Below are 21481 nucleotides of genomic sequence, written 5' to 3'. Positions count from 1 at the left end.
GTCATGTTCCGATTTACAGCTGCAACTGTCAGTGGCTATGACCTGGACGCAATTGCTACTATTCATTTATATCAATCTGTATGTTGATTAAATTATCGTCAGCAATCACTTGTACTATTTGTTTAGATAAAAACAAGAGACAAATATATTAACAGTCTGAGGAAGAAATGTCAAAAAGAAAATGATCTAAACCGGGAGAAACAAAGGCGGATTGAAACTCTGGAGAAATATGTGGCTGACCTGCCTACACTTGATGATGTGCAGAGACAGGGCGAGAGGGTAAGTTGTACCCCATGTAGGACCCACCTGCTCTACCAGTATCGTACAACACAAAGGTGTGCACTTATCAGAGCATGGCCAGGGTCTCCCAGTTTGTTACACCTGCCCTGTAGGAATAAATATGTATGACACAGGTAAATTTGGCCTTAAAATAAATCAAGACAACCTGTTAATATAGACATGGATGTGGAAATACATTTTGGTCCTGTACCAATTTGTCTCTCTGAAACGTTTTACATAAAGTGCTGATGTTATGTCTTCATAGAAATGATGTGCTTGAGTAACTAAATCCCATACTTTATGTATTAAGCTGCAGATATTAGAAGAGGAAAACAAACAGCTAAAGGAAAACATGAAGAGTCTGGAAAAACTCGCCAGTGACTCCAGAACACAGTGCAGAGAAAGAGAAACTCAGATCGAGTCCCAGAAACAGAGGGAAAAAGAGCTGGTCTCCACTGTACAGAGGTAGGACCATACTACCTGGCTTTCACTTTATATACTGACGGATAGATATGGTCATGAAATGGCACAACTAGCAAATTATTGGCTAGGTTTTAAGCCCTTGAAGCCTGATTGTGCTACCGGTTTTTATTTGTTTTTTTTCATGTTTGTTCATCGGAATCTAAGGCTGGGTACACATGTAAAGATATTCTGTCCAACCATTCAACTAGTTGATTGGTTGGAATGAAAATCTGGTAACGTATGGGAGTAACTGATGGTCAGCAATTTGCTCCTAAATGCCAGAAAACAAATGAAAATGGTCGTCAGACAAGTTTGTTAAATGTTTGATCTAAACCATTTTTTCAACAGTTTTTGTCCATTTTCCGGCGTTTGGAAGCAAATTGCTGATTGTCGTTTGCTTTCATACGTTACCAGATTTTCTTTCCAACCAATCAACTAGTTGGATGGTTGGACAGAAAATCTTTACGTGTGTATGCACCATAAGGGGCATATTCAATGAAGTGCAAGTTTACAAAAATCTTGCAAGATTTATGGTATTCAATTGAGTGCAGGGTTTTGGGTTTTTTTGAGCGCTCATTTTTTTTGAACGCATCCAAAGCAGGTTAAATTTTTTCTAAAATCCTTACTTTAAGGAAAAATTGTCAGCACTGCTCTGGACCCCCTTTGGCACCCCCTTAATGACTAATTAAGCAATTGATAGTTTCCAATCAGCTTAATTAGTCCTTAATTGTGCACCTTCTGCGCCGCTGTCCTCCTTCTCCATATCTTTGGCAATGTCGCAGGCAGCTTCTATGGACCTGCTAGTGGCTCAGTGTGAGGGAGAATATAGATTCATTAGTCCTCTAATAGACATATCCACTAGCACTTTGGGGCTCATTTACATTAGTGTTCTTTTTGTGTGTATCTTAGAAGTACATTTTACGTTGCTAAAATAGTATCAAAGTTGCTTTCATTTTCATTTATACACTTGTGTCCATTTTGTAACTTTCATATTTTAATTTATTGTATTTTTTATGCTCTCCTGCTTCATGCACTTTACAGTAATACAGTTATAGAATAGATACCTCAATGTTACCAGCAGAGATGAGACTTTATTATGACTTTAGATTTTTTTCCTTTAAACAACTAGTGTGAAGGCTCCCATACACGGTGCACCTTGCGATCTGACAGCCGACATATCAGGTGGTCTCCACAAACGGAACGATCAGGTGGCCGACCGTCCGATATGCCGGCACCCCCCTCCCCCACCTGCATAGCGCTGCATGGGATCGTACATCACATCCCTGGATCATGTGAACATGCAGAAAGATCTGGAGGAGCGATGTACGATCTCACGGGACCGCGCACTGGCCGATATCATGCCCACACATGCTAGGATATAGGAGCGATATCGTACCAATCCATCGGATCGGCTGCTATATCGCACCGTGTATGGGTTGCCTTAAGTGCAACAAAATTGTCAGTACTTCTACAAATACAATGTATTAACCGAAATGCAGCCGTATTTAAATTTACTCAGGCAAACGACTCAATCGAAATTAATGAATTATCCATTTTATTGGGACTGACTGATGATGTGGTCCCAATGAGAGAAGGAGCAGCGTTATCTCGACTTCCTTTCCTCTGATATAAAAAAGGATATTGTTTTGTGGTGGAACCTAGTTTATTCACTCCATATATCCAAAGTGAAAAATGGATGGCACAGTATAAAATGATGTACATGAACCTGCTGTGTCCTGATAAATCATTCACTGTGGTTAGGCTTGACTGGTACTGGCCCTGTCTGTATCTATATATCATAATGTATGGAAACGTAAGAAATAGGGGGCACCCTCTGGTGGTTAAATGTAAAACATATAGGAGATATTCAAACAAGGTTCTAGATCAGGGTTGGCCAAACTCTGTCCTCGAGAGCTTCCAACAGTTCACGTTTTCCAGGTCTCTTCACAGAATCACAAGTGAAATAATTAGCTCCACCTGTAGATCTTTCGAAATGTGTCAGTGAGTAATGACTACACCTGTGCACCTGCTGGGTGACCTGGAAAACGTGAACTGATGGTAGATATTGAGGACCGAGTTTGGCCACCCCTGTTCTAGATAATCGCTTATCATATAAAGTGTAAACTGAATATTTTCTGGACCCAAGTAGAAGATGAAGCTGTCCAGCTCTTCTTCTATGAATTGATACTCAGACCATATTTTGGAGTATTTCTCCAGATTCGTCAGTCTCAGGAAATTCCAATGAGAATGTGTCTACATAGCATCAGATATATAGGTGAAATACAAACATGTGTAAATGTAATAACAAAAATATTAGCTTATCAGTACTTCAAGTAAAGCAAATCCTGCTTCTTGGGCTCATGAGACACCAAAACCTGTTACATGGGAGAGAACTGCTCTTCTTTGTGTCTGAGCTGGGATGTCCCCCACCCCACATGCTCCTCGTGAAGACCTCACTATGTAACCTGTGTCACTCAGCAGGACTTTATTTGGCTGGAATATCCACTTCTCTCTCTGTGCGAGCAAAAGATTTGTTTCTGGTCAATTTCAGATGGTCTTTCTGGCATGTAGCTGTAGCGTGAGAACCTACTGCAGTGGCATCCCACAATTGAAGTTTCTACAGTGGAAGCGTAGGCACCGATATATGGACCATTCTCTAACAGGTCATCAGCTCGTCCTGTCTCCCTAATCACCTGCTCCATCAGGAAATTAACCTTTTTCACATTACATCTGTAATGGGGTAGTTTTCATGGTGCTAAGACTTTTTAGTGTAGTTGCTGTACTACACAGTTCCGAATTTAGACTCGCAGTCTAAGGGTTGCTGTAATTAATATTAGTGCCTACTGCTTTCTCTGAATATATTACATTTTTAATATGACTGAAATATAAAATGTGTTTTCCTCTTCCTCCTCTATGGCAGCATAAACAGTGGGGTAAATCTACCCTTCCTCCAGAGTCAGGCCAGAAGACACAACTGGAGGGTATTTACCGTCCTGTGTCTTTTTGTCCTTATCTCCATAGAGAGAGTCTAGGCAGGTTTCTTGTTTAGTTGTCCATAAAGGTAGGCTAGGCAGGTTTATTGCTTTATTTTGTTAGTCGCAGGACCTTACCTGTGCACTGGGCTATTGCCAGGAGGAGAATAGATTAAATAGGCTCTTTCTCTTTCATCCACTAGGGGACACTGGAGGTGCTTACGCTGGGGTATAGAGGCGTGGATAGCTGGAGCTGGCACTTTAAAATTTAGAAGTGTGAAGCTCCTCCCCCTCTATGCCCCACCAGCCCTCAGTTTAGAAAATGTGCCCTTGGAGCTGGTCACAACCTGCTGTGCTCCAGCAAGCCACATAATTTATTTATTTTATTTCATATATATTTTATTTTTAGTTTTTCTTTCTTATTTTTAAGCATCTTTTACATAATTTTTCTTAGTACCCTTCGCCACCTCTCTAAAGGTGGGGTCCGGGTTACTGGCACCCTGTTAACCTCCTGGGTTACAGGAAGGAGTGTGCAGTGCTTAACCAAAAGCATCTGACAGCTCCTTAATGCCACACACAGCACACACACCACAGCTGCCTTCATGTGAGTGCTGTTCAGTGGAGCCGTCCGGAGAGGGAGCGCAGTGAGTATAAATCACATGCACATCCCCCGTCTCCTGTCCTGCAGCCAGCGCTGGCTTTGTAGAGCGCGATAGCGCTGCTCATTAATTACACTATCTCCCCTCTCCCCGCTGATGAGCGCGGCTAGCAGCTCCTACTCAGCGGGGCTTGCAGGGGGGAGATGATCCTGCAGGCGGGGACAGCCATTTTCCGGCCCTTAGGGCATAAAGAAAGGGGGCAGAGCCTAACAGCGCGGGCTCCCTGTCTCAGTAGAGCGGCTCCCTGTCTAGATAGCGCGGCAGCGGCGGTGTGCACAGCGTGGCTGCCGTGTTTAACGTGTTTTAAAGACTGCATCTCTCCACTACAGGTGTATGCAATATATACAGAAGGCTGATTCTCCTGACTACATCCCTGGCAAGAGGTTGTGAGTAACACTGGGGTGTTTGGCAGGGAATCTAATCTGTGGGAAAGAGTTGGGAGTGCCTCTTCCTCTGTGTCCCAAACCAGCCTTCTGTTTTTTCTTTACTTCTGTATATACTCTGTCCCCCACATTCCTTTCGTGGTAGAGCCAGAGGTGCTCCCACGCAACATAGAGGTGGCAGAGGTAGAGGTCGTCCACACCCTGTTGCACGTAGACCAGAGCCTAAACCAGCGGAAAAGCAGGTGGCATGACGGTCTTCCGTCCCACCTGGGACCTCCTGCAGTGGGAGCCCGCCTGCAAAACTTTCAACAGGTTTGGAACCAGACCTCTACAGAACCGTGGATCCGCAGACTAATTTCCCTGGGGTACCGAATAGACTTCGAAGTCCCCCCTCCACCTCGGTTCTTCACCACAAGTCTGCCAATGCCTGCAAGCAAGGCCAAGGTTTTACAGGAGGCTATCCAGTCTCTAGTAGTATCATCTGTACTAGTTCCGGTTCCGGAGCATCAGAGAGGTTTGGGGTTTTACTCGAACCTGTTTGTAGTACCAAAACCAGATGGCTCGGTCAGGCCCATCTTAAACCTCAAGTCTTTGAACCTGTATCTGAAGATTTATCGCTTCAAAATGGAGTCTCTGCAGTCAGTCATAGCGAGCTTGGAACCAGGGGAGTTCCTATTATCCCTGGATATCAAGGATGCCTATCTCCATGTCCCCATTTGGGAACCTCACCAGGCTTTTCTGCGTTTCGCCATATTGAAGGATCATTATCAGTTTTGGGCATTGCCGCTCGGGTTATCCTCGGCTCCCCGCGTCTTCACCAAACTCATGTCAGTCATGATCGCTCTCCTTCGGTCATCAGGAGTGAACATAATCCCTTATTTGGACGACCTGTTACTCAAGGCTCCATCTGTATCTCTTCTATTAAATCAGGCCTTACTGACATATCAGACCCTAATCCAACACGGTTGGATTATCAACTTCAAGAAATCAAATCTCAATCCGTCCCAGAAACTTCTGTTTCTGGGCATGATCTTGGATACGGCCTCACAATGGGTTTTTCTTCCAATAGACAAGGCCCGGGATATCCGCTAGTTAGTTCAGCTGGTCCTCAGAACAAGGAAGGTGTCCCTTCTTCTTTGTCTGCATCTCTTGGGGAAGATGGTAGCAGCTTTCGAGGCACTACAGTTCGGCCGGTTTCACTCCAGGGTGTTTCAGCTGGACCTGCTAGCACAGGGGTCAGGGTCTCATCTGCTTCTTCATCGACAGATCCGTCTGAGCCTGGTTACCAGAGTGGCCCTTCTTTGGTGGACACAATCCAACAATCTGTTAGCGGGCAGAAGATTCGGAGTGTGGGACTGGATCATCGTAACAACGGATGCCAGCCTTCGAGGATGGGGAGCAGTAGTCCTCGATTATCACTTTCAGGGTCGATGGTCCCCTCTAGAACAGAAGTGGCCCATAAATGTGTTGGAACTCAGAGCGATTTACAATGCTCTGATAGAGGCAACAGACTTTCTAAAGGCTCGTCCGGTGAGAGTTCAGTCCGACAACGCGACGGCCGTCGCTTACATCAACCGCCAAGGAGGGACTCGGAGTTGCATGGCTATGCGGGAAGTAACTCAGATCCTTCGGTGGGCCGAAAAACAGTCAGTAATCCTGTCGGCGGTATTCATCCCGGGTGTGGACAACTGGGAAGCAGATTACCTGAGTCGACAGGATATGCATCCCGGGGAATGGAAGCTTCATCCAGAGGTGTTCAACGCGCTGATACGTCGATGGGGATGTCCTCAGGTGGACCTCATGGCGTCGCGATTAAATCGACAGCTCCCAGTATACGTCTCAAGAACTCGGGATCCGCAGGCGGAAGCGGTATCCCTGACAAATCCGTGGATCTACGACTTTGTTTACCTTTTTCCTCCGATTCCGCTTTTTCCTCGTCTTCTAAAAAGGATAAAACAGGAATCAGCCTCTGTAATTCTCGTAGCTCCGAACTGGCCTCGGAGAAGTTGGGTCTCGGACCTTCGGTCCCTATTGTCAGACGATCCGTGGCCCCTTCCTCTACGCCTGGATCTTCTACAGCAGTGTCCATTCATACACCCCAACTTAGCGCAACTGCGTTTAACGGGGTGGCTCTTGAAACCGATATCCTAAGACGCAGGGGCATCCCAGATGCAGTTATTCCCACCATGCTACGCGCCAGGAAGCCAGTTTCGGCTGCGCATTATCATCGCATCTAGCGTGGTTCTATCTCATGGTGTTCCAGTCGGGGTCTTCCGTCTACAATTTTTCGGTTGTCCCGGTTTCTGCTTTTCCTTCAGACGTGTCTGGATTCTGGCCTTCGGCTGGGAACTCTAAAGGTGCAGGTTTCTGCCCTCTCTATTTTCTTTCAAAGAAAATTGGCCCTCCTTCCTGAGGTGCAGACGTTTCTTCAAGGGGTCTTGCGCGTGCAGCCTCCTTTTGTACCTCCGATAGCTCCCTGGGACCTAAACTTAGTGCTTCTGTTTCTTCAGTCGCCCATGTTTGAACCTTTGGAGGAGGTCGATCTTAAGTACTTGTCTTGGAAGACTGTCCTCCTCCTGGCTCTCGCTTCGGCTCGTAGAGTTTCGGAATTGGGTACTCTGTCCTGTAAGCCACCTTACCTTGTGTTTCATGCTGATAGGGCGGAACTCCGGACGGTAGCCACCTTCCTTCCCAAGGTTGTGTCGGCTTTCCATATCAATCAGCCTATTGTGGTACCGTCGTTGCTGGAGGACTCTGGTGGGTCTTCTACCTTGGATGTGGTTAGGGCTCTCCGCATTTATGTTGCCAGGACAGCGTCCCTCCGTAAGTCTGAGTCGCTTTTTGTCCTCTATGATGCTGTTCGAAGGGGTTGGCCGGTGTCTAAGCAGACTTTGGCACGTTGGATCCGGCCTACTATTCATCAGGCTTATGATAGTGCTGACCGTCTGCCTCCTTCGTCCATTTCGGCTCATTCCACATGTTCTGTGGGTGCGTCATGGGCGGCCAGTAGAGGAGCCTCCACGTCACAGTTGTGCCGTGCGGCTACTTGGTCTTCAGTTCACACGTTTGTCAGGTTTTACAAATTTGATACGTTTGCTACTTCGGCATCCCGTTTTGGCCGCCTTGTTCTGCATGCGCCGCAGAGTGCTCCCGCCCGTGGGGAAAACTTTGGGACGTCCCCAGCGTAAGCACCTCCAGTGTCCCCTAGTGGATGAAAGAGAAAATGAGATTTTGGTACCTACCGGTAAATCCTTTTCTCTGATTCCACAGGGGACACTGGACGTCCACCTCTCTATCCCTGCCTGTTTGGTTTTGTTCTGTATGTTGTATGATTTAGTTATTGTGTGTTCTTCTCTTCTTTCACTCCGCTTGTTCTCCACCTCCTCTCGGTCTTCATTTTCTAAACTGAGGGCTGGTGGGGCATAGAGGGGGAGGAGCTTCACACTTCTAAATTTTAAAGTGCCAGCTCCAGCTATCCACGCCTCTATACCCCAGTGTAAGCACCTCCAGTGTCCTCTGTGGAATCAGAGAAAAGGATTTACCGGTAGGTACCAAAATCTAATTTTTCCTTAATCCCCAGCATGAGTATAATTATTAGGAAAGTGGCAGGACCAGCCTTGTGTAGAACTAATGCCTTCCCTTATGAACTTGCATACAGAATTCTTATGTTGCTTGTTTACCTACTTAAAAAAATTAAAACAAATACAAAACTCTCTATGCACTTTTTAAGACTAATGCATTATGGGATTGAGTGCAACAACGTCATGTGCCTGCAGAGGGTGCTAATCTGATTAAATTGTTGCCAACTTGGAGTTCCACTGTCAGACACTAATTTAGATTGTCTGCAGCTGAACTGGAATTCCCGCTCATCCTGAGTGCTATGGAGAAAAAACAGCCCCAAACAAGGATAGGGTATCCCCCAAGGGGATGTAGTTATATTACCGCCGCCCGGAATGCCGGCCGTTGGAATCCCAACGTTGAAAGTCCGACCCGGGACCAAAGATAGTTGTCAGAATCACAACGGCCAGCATCCCGAACAAGGGTAAGCCGGGCGCAAAGCCAGAGGAGGCGCGATCAGTGTGATCGCTCCCCCCCACAGGCATAGGAGACGAGCAGTCTCCTGCTGTGTGCTGTGTGCTGGGCTGCTGTGAGGGGAGGGGGGGGGGGGAATCCCAGGCCCGGGTAATTTGTACCTGCTCCCCCCCCCTCTCGGCGCCCCTGCTTACCGGCTACATGCATGGGGCCACGCCTGTCTCTTGCATTGATGATGTCATTATATGGGAAAGATTCCTGGACTGCACACCCTGAATATATATATAATGGGAGGTGCTACCTGATGAGACTAATTGTAGGCACAAAAACAGACAAATCTCAGGTGCACAACTCCAAATTATTGATAATATATAAATGCAATAAAATTTTGCAATCAATAGAGGTTCTTAGCATAATCTTGGCCAAGGTTATGGGCCTACCCACCATATCCAGGTAACCTCTTTAGGGTAGGTCCCTAACATACTAGGGTTCAAATCCAGAGCGCAGGACACCCCCAAACTGGCCCAGCTAAGCCGCCCCAGGGCACCGCCATAGTAAGAAAAGTGCAGTGTAAATGGATAGTTAAGAGCAGCCACAGCTGCATATAAAGAATGAAAATAAAAAAGTGAAGTACATATATAATAAACAATTAGTGAAGGGTTAAAATGTGTTATAAAAGAAAAATGATGATGTAATTACATTTTGTTATTGCTCAGTTTTAATTTGACGAATCGAGATATAACAAAGTGCAGTTTATTTCTAGGGGTTTCCACCTAATTAGATAGTTGACTCAAAAGCTGTTTCATAGACAGGTGTGGGCTATTATGTCATTATTATTTTTTTATCAATTAATCAGATAAAAGGTCTGGAGCTGAATCCAAATGTGACATTGGCATTTGGAAGCTGTGCACCTACAACATGCGGTCAAAGTAGCTCTCAATGCAAATAAAACAGGCCATCCTTATGGTACATACACACAGTACGAATAAATTGCACAATATGAACGATATCGATTATATCGTTCATATCGTGCATTTTTTGCAGTGCCTCCAACCAACCAACGACCTACGATGCGTGGGCATGTATGGACGATAAAGATATCGTCCATCGACCGTGCATGCAGGCCAACCTAGTCGATATCGACTAGGTTACTATAGGTAGCTGGCCATCATTGGTGGGTTGGTGGTGTGCTGGATGATCAATATCAATCATCCAGCACACCGGGAAGGTGCAGGTTGATCAGTCAGTGATATCGTTATCGCTGACTGATCGTACCGTGTGTACGCACCATTAGGCCGCAAAAGTACCATCAGAGAAATAGCGGGAATCTTAGAAGCGGACAAATCAACAGTTTGGTATATTCTGAGATAAAAAGAACGGTTAACTCGGCAACACAAAAAGGCCTGGGCATTCACGGAAGACAACAGTTGTGGATGATCACAGAATCCTTTAAACCCCTTCTTGTTATCCAGCAAACTGAAAAACACTCTCCAAGAAGTTGGCATACCATAATCCATGTCTACCATAAAGAGAAGACTTCACAAGAGCAAATGCAGAGGGTTCACCACAAGGTGCAAACCATTAATAAGCCTCAAGACAGATAAAACCTAAGATCAACCTGTATCACATGATGGGAAGAAAAAAGTATGGAGAAGGCTTGGAATGGCTCATGATCCGAAGCATACCACATCATCTGTAAAACACAGTGGAGACAGTGTGATTGTTCAGGCAGTATGATGGACATGCATGAATTCCAATGGCACTAGGTCATTAGTGTTTATTGATCATGTGACAGCATACAGAAGCAGCCAGATGAATTCTGCCTGCTCAGATTCAGCTAAAATCAGTACATTTGATTCAATGGGTCTTCGCAGTACATATGCACAATGACCCAAAACATCCTGCGAAATTTCAAATGCATTGGGGTGGCGTACAGAGGCAAAGCCAAAATGATGAAAATTGTGTCTGTTTTCAAATATACATGGACCTAACTGTGTGTCTGTGAGACTAAGGAAAGGAACACATCTGAGTCAGATGAGAACCCTTTTACATTATTTGTGACCAGAAATAGTTTTATAGAAAGCTTTGCTGTAATTACAGTGCTAATGAGCTGTAGCAGCCACCTCCTCACCTGGTGGAGCTTATGGATGAAGGTAGCATTTGCTGATAATATGAATCGATGAAACTGCAAAAGGTCACAATCATTAGCCCGTATTGACTCTGAAACAAGAACAAGAATCAGATGTGCAGCAAATTTATTCTGATGCCTTTGATTAGTTTGAGGGCTCAGTTTCATACGGAGTCCAATTTTTATGTGGATGTAATAGACAATCTATTAAAAGCTAAATATAAAGTAATGGCAACACTATTTCAGGGGTCGAAGAGAAAAACTTGGTGTTTTCCCATTAGTGTTATTACTTGGATCATTAAGAAAAAGTTGAAAAACTCAGGCAAATCCCTCCTCAGTGTGAATAGTCTAACTTGTATGTACACTTCTTCTGAGGAGACTAACATAACTGGCACATTGCCTACATTGAATGCAGCAGACAAGGCAAGAAAACAACTATATTCTTGCAAGGATCCGATGGCAGACAGTAAAAGCTCACCTCCCATGCCCTCCTCCTTGCCGCTCACCTCCTTCCTCTTGTGACTGATTGGGATAGGCTTGACCAGTCATTTTCTTTATACAGTAGCTCTGTGCTGATACTTTGGGCCCCGCGATTCAAACAAGTTTGGATAGCACTGTTATCTGCCATATATCATAGTTTTTTCTCCTGTTTTAAAAAATGTTTGGAAACTAGTGTGTAAGACTGCTTACTGATTGCAATTTGTGGCACTGTCTTACTTTTGAGCTATATAGAGATTTGGGAAAAAAATAAAAAAGATTCATAGCACGGAGACCCGATTTATTATTTCTGTAGATGTTCGTTGAATCCTGCATAAGAATGTCTATTCTGGAGGCTAACATTACTTTTATTAATCTATCAGAGAAATCCATATGAAGTACTCCTTATATAACTGCCTCATTCTCAGTACAAATCATTAATTCCATAGTCTTATGTCTCCAAATCCAATACTAACTTTGGACACTAGAGGTTAGTAGTACTCTAAGTATTATGTAAATAAATATAAACTGTATAAGTTTATATTCTGATTTATTTATGGTGGATATTGTGTCCAATTCCTAATATAATTTTTAATCCGATCTATGTCTAGCGCCATAGTCTCGGAATGTGAAACAATGTCTATCTGCCTGAGCCTTAACAGTACAAGAATTCACACGTAAAGTTACAATACATTCTCACACTTGCAGGGACAATACATCAGGTTACACATGCAATGTTTATTATGATGCATATATGTAATTTCATTATAGGTAAAACATGACAACATATTAGTTTTGTATTGCAGATATATATAAATTCAATCTCCCTTTAACAATAAGTAACTGAGTTTTTAGTACATGCTCCTATAATTGTTCACTAGGAAGACTTGAACTCCTGTGTCATAGAATAAAATCTGTGATCAGAGTGCCAAGCTGAGCAAACACAGGTGACATCCAAGTAACTCTTTTAGGAAGTGGTTGGAATGTTCCTGAGAATTGCAATTATATTTACCATCTAATGAATGGCAGGCCCAGTAATCATTATATATTCCAAAAGAGAATGATCTCTTTAATATAGAGAGATCACTAGAATTTACCATGTATTAAGTAGAGATCACTAGAATTTGATTATGTTGTTTTTATGTTTTGTATTATTATTCCGATTATCATTTATTTATTATAAGACACTACAATGGTTCCATATCGCCGTACAGTGGTAAAACGGACAAGATATAGAAGTACAGACTAATACAGATAGTATATATATTCACATAGATATAAAATTACAGTGTGCAGTTAGCATAATTATGTAGAAATTAGAAAAGAGGAGAGAACCCTGCTCATACAAGCTTAAAATCTGTAGGATTATATTTCCATTTCTAGCAAATGGATCATTATTGTGAAATATACCAATGTGATACATTTCTTAATATTGTTTAAGGGTCTTTAGCTCATCACCCAACCTAGTGTGTTCCATAGTCTTTGACAGGTTTTCATGCAAACTACCTTTCCCCTATAATGTTTGGCACAAAAATACACATTTATTATAATATAATGTTTATTTAGCCAGGTAGGCTATTGAATTCTTAGGGGCCTATGTATTAATAATTGTGGAACTGCCGAGATTATTCCCTATGTACCAAGGTACACTTGCAGGGACAGCAGTTGTGGTAACCACTGTCAGTGCAAGTTATATCCCCAATATTTTGTGGAATGTCTTCTCCGGGAGAAACTGACACTGCACATGTGCACAGTACCACTTCTGCTGCCAGCCCGGAGGCTGCGGTAAAGAGTTCAGAAGATCTCTCTCCTGTTCATAAGCCTCCATAGGCTTGAAGCAGTTTACACTGTCTAAAGATGGTGTAAACAGTTCATACTTGCCTACATTTGAAAAAGCATTTGAGATTATGAAAGCAACACCTATGAGCACGGCTGTAAAGTGGACATGTACTACTTCATCTGAGAGACGTGCCATAAAACTGAATTACTTCCAAATGTAAACGAGCCCCAAAGCAGTTAGTAAGATCTACATGTTGAAGAGAACACACTGATACTTTTCAGAAAATGTAGCCATAGGGATCATTGGGGCAGATGTATGAAGCTCTGGGAAGTGATAAATGACCAGCCACTCAGCTCCCAACTGTCATTTTTCAAACACAACCTGTAACATGACAGTTGAGAGCTGAGTGGCTGGTCATTTATCACTTCCCAGAGCTTCATACATCTACCCCAGTGGTGACTTATAACCAATGCAGGGGAATTATATTAAATATCCCATTTGAATGTATATATCTGTTATTTATACACATACACACAGTGGGGCAAAAAAGTATTTGGACAGCCTCCGATTGTGCAAGTTGTTGCACTTTAAAAGATGAGAGAGGTCTGTAATTTCCATCATAGGTACACTTTAACTGTGAGAGACAGAATCAGAACAAAAATTTCCAGAAATCACATTGTATGCTTTTTAAACAAATTATTTGTATATTCTTGCGGAAAATAAATATTTGGACACCTACCAACCAGCAGGAATTCTGGCTTTCACAGACCTGTTACTTCTTCTTTAGGAAGTTCATCTATCCTCCACTCGTTACCTGTATTAATGGCACCTGTTTGAACTGGTTAACTGTATAATAGACACCTGTCCACACTCTCAAACAGTCAGACTGCAACCTCTCCACCTTGGCCAAGACCAGAGAGCTGTCTAAGGACACCAGGGACAAAATTGTAGACCTGCACAAGGCTGGGATGAGCTACTCGACAATAGGCAAGCAGCTTGGTGAGAAGAGATCAACTGTTGGCGCAATTATTAAAAAATGGAAGAAATACAAGATCACTGACAATCTCCCTCAACCAGGGGCTCCATGCAAGATCTCATCTCGTGGGGTATCAATGATCTCGAGAACGGTGAGGGATCAGCCCAACACTACACGGGGGGACCTGGTCAATGACCTGAGACCACAGTCACAAAGGTTACCATTAGTAACACACTACGTCGTCATGGATTCAAATCCTGCAGCACCCGAAAAGTCCCCCTGCTTAAGCCATCACATGTCCAGGCCCGTCTAAAGTTTGCCGGTGACCATCTGGATGATCCAGGGGAGGATTGGGAGAATGTCATGTGGTCAGATGAGACCAAAATAGAACTTTTGGTATATACTCCACACGCCGTGTTTGGAGGCAGAATGATGAGTGGCATCCCAAAAACACCATACCCACTGTGAAGCAAGGGGGTGGAAACATCATGCTTTGGGGATGCTTTTCGGCAAAGGGGACAGGATGACTGATCCGTATTACAGAGAGGATGAGTGGGGCCATGTATCGTGACATTTTGGGGAAAAACCTCCTTCCCTCAGTAAGAGCATTGAAGATGCAACGTGGCTGGGTCTTCCAGCATGACAATGACCCCAAACACACCGCCCCAGCAAATAAGGAGTGGCTCCTTAAGAAGCATTTCAAGGTCCTGGATTGGCCTAGCCAGTCTCCAGACCTCAACCCAATAGAAAATCTGTGGAGGGAGTTGCAAGTCGGTGTTGCCCGGCGACAGCCCCAAAACATGACACATCTAGAGAAGATCTGCATTGAAGAGTGGACCAAAATACCTGCTGCAGTGTGTGCAAACCTGGTCAAGAACTACAGGAAACGTTTGACCTCAGTAATTGCCAACCGAGGTTACTTTACAAAGTATTGAGTAAAACTTTTGGATTGTCCAAATATTTTTTTCCCGCAAGAATATACAAATAAATTGTTTAAAAGTCATACAATGTGATTTCCGGAAATTTTTGTTCAGATTCTGCCTCTCACAGTTAAAGTGTACCTATGATGGAAATTACAGACCTCTCTCATCTTTTAAAGTGCAACAACTTGCACAATCGCAGGCTGTCCAAATACTTTTTTGCCCCACTGTGTGTGTGTGTGTGTGTGTGTGTGTGTGTGTGTGTATGTGTGTATATATATATATATATATATATATATATACATATATAATGGAGGTAAGGTGCAACTAGAGAGATTGCTAGACTCTTTTATAAATCATGCTAGCTGTATTTATTTGCCTGCTACATTCATGATTTTTTTTAGTGATAGAGGGGGGGGGGGGGGGTCTGTGTGTGTCTGTGTCAGTCAGTGTGTGTGTACCCCGTCATAGCCTGAGTGGCATATTTTATTATAGTGGTCCTACATCCTGTGTAAGCTGTTTCTGTCTATTTATTTGTGGCTAGATGTTTTTTCATTGGTTCGGTAACCAAGGATTTGGAAACCCCCCTTTCAAAATCCTACGTTTGCCACTGGGACTAATAGCACAATGCAGGAGATTTCACAGAAATCTCTGGCAAAGTGCTAATAAGTACTGCAGATTGCAGTCCCCATTATTATCAATGGGAACTACGATCTGATCCCTATGTACTAAACTCCAAAAAGCCAAGCTTTTCTGAGTTTAGCCCTGGTAGTTTACACCATCTTCAGATGGTGTAAACTACTGTTAGCTTATGGGGGCTCCCGGTGCAGGAGAGAGATCTTTCAATCTCTCCCCTGCAGCCCCCAGCCGCTTTCAGAAGCTGATGCTGTGCGCATGCGCAGTGTCAGCTTCCTCCGGAGAAGTCTTTCACCTCTGTGAAAGACTTCTCCTAAATGCCGGGGACATAACTCTTAGGGACAGTGGTTACCGCAACCGCTATCCCCGCAAGTTCCCCTTGGTACAGAGCCGGGATATTTTCATTAAAAATGAAAATATTCCTGGAGAGATGGATACATAACAATTGCTGCAGTGCCGCAATTATTAGTACGTAGACAAATGAAAGCAAATTAATTTTGTCGAACTTTTTAATGCAATTGCTTTGTTGTAAAGTGCAGAAATATGCGGAAGGTAATGATCTAAAGGGAAAACATTACACATTTCTGTACTTGAGTGTAATGCTAAGATTATGTGAAGTATAGGGGGTTTGTCCCAAAATTGGAAGCTCCAAGTGAAACTATCTTGCAGAAATTAAACTAATGAGAGTAATCAAGCAAATTGTGTATCCCGGATTGATTAGTGATTGCTGATGACTGCCACTGCTGAGCTTATGCAGTGATTAGTTGGTATACAGTATATGTAAAGTGGGAAGAAACAAGGAATTCCCTTTTTATATTTGTAGGCTGTTTTTTGTGTTGTTGTTTTAATGACTGATGTTAATACAACTTTTAAAAAAGAGGCCTTTACACTTAAAACTGCAGATGTCAACTGGGCAAAGTGGAGACATATAGGGGTATTCAATATGGGTGCGATAACATCGTTTTTGCGTTATTATCGCAATTATGACGTCATTATCGCAGGTTTTACTTTTACACCCTATTCAATTTCAAAGACATCGCAGTTTTGACAAGTCTTTGATAAAAAACGGTGATAACTTTTCACCATTGAATAGGTGTCGAAAAAAAGTGCAGAATTGGGGTTTAGGGGTGCAGACTTAAAAAAAATAGCCTGCACCCCTGAGAATGACATTTAAAAAAGAACTGTGTCAAAAAAAAAAAAAAAATAGGGACACCCCAAAAAATTATTAAAAAAATTGGGGTGAAAAAAAAAATGGGAAAAAATTGTTAAACAATAGGGAAATAGGTTCAGGGCTATTCTGCAAGTATGCGGCAGGTGCACAAATGCAGAATTTTTAAAAAATTACTTTAGAGACTTAAAAATATGCTAGTACCCATTTTCATGTACCCCAAATTTGATGGGACCACTTAAAAAAACGAAAAAAATAACCTAAGTGCTCTTCTGCATCACTTCTTCAATGTTGGGAAAAAAACACCTGCTGCGGCTATTTAAATCCCCGACTTTCAATTAAAGGCTAAAATGGGGGTACCCATAGTGTTCCCCCATGTTTTTACAACTTTAGGGGGGTCTTACAATTATTTTAAGGAAAAATTCGTAGCTTTACGCAAATCCAACTTCGGAGTTTCCCGTTTTCGTTAATTTTATATTGAATACGGGGATAAGCGGGAGCGCCCACCATACCTTAACGGGGGGGGGGAGGGTTAGGTTTAGGGCTCCCGGGGGGGGGACTTAGTGTTAGGCACCCCCCGAGAGGGTTAGGGTTAGGCTAGGGGAAGGGAGGGTTAGGGTTAGACACCCCCGGGGGGATGTTAGGGTTAGGCACCCCCCCCCCCCCGGGGGACTTAGGGTTAGGCAGCGGGAAGGGGGGGTTAGGGTTAGGCACTTAGAGGGGGGATTAGGGTTAGGTACAAGGGGGGAGGTAAGGGTTAGGCACCCCTAAGGAGGGTTAGGGTTAGGGGGGTTAGGTTAGTAGATACTTACCTTAGGATGATTGGGATTTCCAGCGGTGTCTGGTTTCCGCTGCCGGGCTCTGCTGTTTTGTCTGGCTGCCACTGCCGGGATTCGAACTCCCTGCCATGCGGCCGCTGGGATATCATATCGATTCCCTCCTAACACTGCTTAGTAAATAGACCCCTTAGTCTAACTAGCAGTTTCCTCTGAAACAGTGAATTAATAGGGTTCGAGCATGACACTGGAGGCATCTATAAAGCACAGCCAATGCACACCACCAAATGCCTTTGTTTTGCTCTGGTGCACTTGGAACTTACGTCTAGCTGGCATCAAGGTGGCTAATGGCCCCTATTTACCAGCGATGGATGGCCACGTTCTTGCGATCCAGAGATGCCAGGTTGCAGGATCGGTGAAATCCAACATTTTGGATTTCACTGATTTGCCGGTCACTATCAAAATATGATCGGGATTTGCAAATCGCTGAAATTTAACATGTATACTTTCACAAATTCTCCTATGGATCGCGGAACATTGATGGCCGCTGGTCAGCATTTCCGATCCCATTGCAGGATCTGGCAATCCATCGGATAGTGCATTGGGGGACTTACCCCCCTTTTCAGAGATTCATGTGTAACCTGAAAATTTGCAGTGGAAATGGATATACCAATTACACCACAAATGCACCCTGTTTAAAAAAAAATAAAAAAATACACTGTCCCATTAAGTTCAATCATTCATAAATTAAAATTGTGTTAATAGGATGAAAGGAAACAAAATCCACAGTTGTCACTTTCAGATGAAGAATGGGCAGCAATCGAATAAATTTCCTAGAGATTTTCACCATCAATGTTCTCTACTAATTATAGCTACAACTCTTATTTGTTGTAAGAAAAACCTCTTACTATGCTGATGGTAACATAGTCTCTCTTCTGCCCTTTGTCCTCTGTATGGCCCATGATGCAAAAAATTGTTATACAAATTTTTGTATTGACCTTGAATATATTTATAAATCTTAATTAGGTCACTTCTAAGATACCTTTTTTGTCAGATAATAAAACAATCCTATTTATTTCTAATCTTGCATTTTCTCCTTGAGGTGGGCGGCCATTGTCCACAAACCTACAGATGTGTCCACACACACCTAGCCTCAATATGCCATGTGGTGTGAGATGCCTGGTTCGAGTAAACCACCAGGTCCTGTGTGACTCAACTTGCGCCAAGCGTCTTTTCCTCCCGAAAATGCAGCTTAGTCACAATCGGATGCGACAAACTGTTTTACTGCACTGACTAATTTGATATGCGACACTTGTATATCTATATGCATCTGAGTCTGTATACGAAGCACAACGGAACTTGGCGTGAAAAAAGCCACGGCCGCTGCATTGTAGCACTTCATATACAGATTCAGCAACTCAAGCGCACACAGATATACAAGTGTCGCGTATTAAATTAATCATTACAGTCTCGTGAAGCGGTTCGTTCCATCTGATTGCGACTGTGATGCATTTTCAAGTGAAAAAGGCGCCAAAAAATATGCTCAGCAATAACCGAGTTGCACAAGAACTTGCGCACCAAGAAGGGCCATTTGGTGCGACTTCAGCAATAGTTTATCAGGACACATCTGTAATAAATTAATACAACATCCCACTTGAATTTTATTTAAATATTTTGTTCTGTAAAAATAAATATAATTTTTGCATGTGGGCGCATATGTGCACCTAATAACTATTTTGCTATAAACCCCTCCTGAAGCACAATGTGAGAATTTAAGCAAATTGAAGATGCTGCTATCACATATAGATGAATATGTGTTCTCTGTGAATAAGATATACAAATAGGTATATGATGTCATATCCCAAAATATGGGTTTGATGGCCCCTATTTTGCATGTTCCATCCTAAACGACCCTACGTGATTAGTTTTGTCAAAACAAATAATTACTAATAATAGTCAGCTGGAACTCCACAAAAAGGCTCTTGACTAGCCAGTAAGGTGCCACTATCTACATATCTGGACAACTAGTTATCAGTCAGTGTTCTAGCAAGATCTGATTAATCTTTATCAGCCAGCTTGAAATACTAGTTTTGCCCTAATAAATCTAAATAAGATGATCCAGTTGTAAAATTGCAAAAACGAGTATAAAGCAAAAGTGCGTGAAATAAATCCACATTGATTTAGTGCATTGTCGGGCATTTATACAAATTGGTGCAGGGTTAAAGTGTTGGGACACTCGATCACATAGTGACTCCATGGCCGAGACATCTGTCTTCTCCAGCAGATTTCAGGTATTTGGATGCAGGTGAAGGTTGTCAGGCCCTGCTTTATTATGGAAGTGGGGCATTACGGGATCAGTATGAATGACCGCCGGACCTATGCCCGGCGGTTCAAATTCCGACAGCAGAAGACCGGCAGGACTGAAAAATCCCGATCGGTAAGTATAGTAACTATACCTAGCACTATCCCCCCCTAACCCTCGCTGAGGGGTGCCTAACCCTAGCCCCCCCCCATTGCCTAACCCTAATCCTCCCTGCAAGTGCCTAAACCTAACTCCCCCTTCCCCGCAGCCTAAACCTATCCTCCCCCTGGGGGTGCCTAACCGTAACCCCCCCTTCCCCTAGCCTAACCCTCCCGGGAAGGGGTCCCGAACCCTAAACCCTAAACCCTGAAACCAAATCCCCACCCCACGGCTGTCTGTGCCCGGCTTACCTTCATTCAGTATGCCGGGCGTCGGGCTACCGGCGTTGGGATAATGATAGGCGCCTGTCATTAGTGCCCTGCTGGGATTAGACAGTCGGGAATCTGGCGGACGGCATTTCAACCGTCTGCTTCCTGACTGCATCCCATGCATTACACTATTTCTGTGCAGCATTGACGTATATAAAATAAATCAAACCTGTGGACAGATTTTGTATCATCGTAATGTAACTAGAGACCAAGCTTTTTTATTATTGAAGGGTCCATTTCCCCAGCTTTCCTTATACATTCCATAGGTGTTGTGTTTTTATTTATCCATAAATTGATTTATAAGTCTTCTCTGCTATTCTACTGAAATAATGTACTATGTAAAAATAATAGGGCTTTAGAGATCTCCTCTAATCACTGATGCAAACCTATGAGGAAGAATATGAGGCAAAGTAAACATCAGCTGTCAAGAGCTAAGCTCTTCATGGTAGCTTATTACCTGGCAACCCTGACTCTATTTATCTATCCATCCATCCATGTTGGGAGAACTTACTGAAACACCACACATTGTGCGTATAGCTGGAGTGCAGCGTTCAAAAGCTGCGTTGTCATGGATACCACTGTTCAATCAGTGTATCTCCTTTACTCAAGCACTTCATTCAAATATACCTAATATTAAAAATCTGTTTGGGAAATGCTTATGTAAAAAGGTCTGACAATCGCATATTTGCATCATACCTTATACAGAGGATGGGGAGAGAAGTTGCCAATAGTAACCAATTGTATAGTGGTAACACCCAATCTATCGCTTACACACATCACTCATCGCATTATCCCATCTAATGTGCTGCACGTCAGATGGGACAATGCAATGTACAATGTGGTGCACATCGTGTAGAGTGTACGCACAACGACCGCATATAGGGCCTGATTCATAGATCGATGTAATGCTGATGTTTGCACAGCCGCTGCGTACAAATTTGCAGCAGCATTAGCGCACATCTCTGAATTAGACCAATAGTGTATAGGAGAAACAATTAGTTGATACAACACCACGACATGATGTGTGCTCAAATTTGTGTGTTCTGGAATTGTATGATTTTAAGTGAAATTGTGTCGACAGTTGCATCGTTTGTTACTTTGTT

General features: G+C 43.2%; 1 protein-coding gene across 2 annotated transcripts in view; it reads left to right on the top strand.

The window, feature by feature from the left end:
• The window catches only part of CEP85L (centrosomal protein 85L), a 309647-nt gene that overhangs the window by 272862 nt on the left and 15304 nt on the right, over window positions 1-21481 (top strand). For both annotated transcript variants that reach the window (XM_088480976.1, XM_088480975.1), the window contains exons 7-8: window positions 127-279; window positions 590-744. In XM_088480976.1, coding sequence (XP_088337102.1) covers window positions 127-279; window positions 590-744 — 308 coding nt within the window. The remainder of the gene's footprint in view (window positions 1-126; window positions 280-589; window positions 745-21481) is intronic.

This window comes from Taudactylus pleione, unplaced genomic scaffold (assembly GCF_031769625.1).
Source record: "Taudactylus pleione unplaced genomic scaffold, aTauple2 ptg000259l, whole genome shotgun sequence".
Classification (NCBI taxonomy): domain Eukaryota; kingdom Metazoa; phylum Chordata; class Amphibia; order Anura; family Myobatrachidae; genus Taudactylus; species Taudactylus pleione.
The sequence above is the reverse complement of the archived record's forward strand: the minus strand, read 5'-3'. Positions and strand labels throughout refer to the sequence as shown.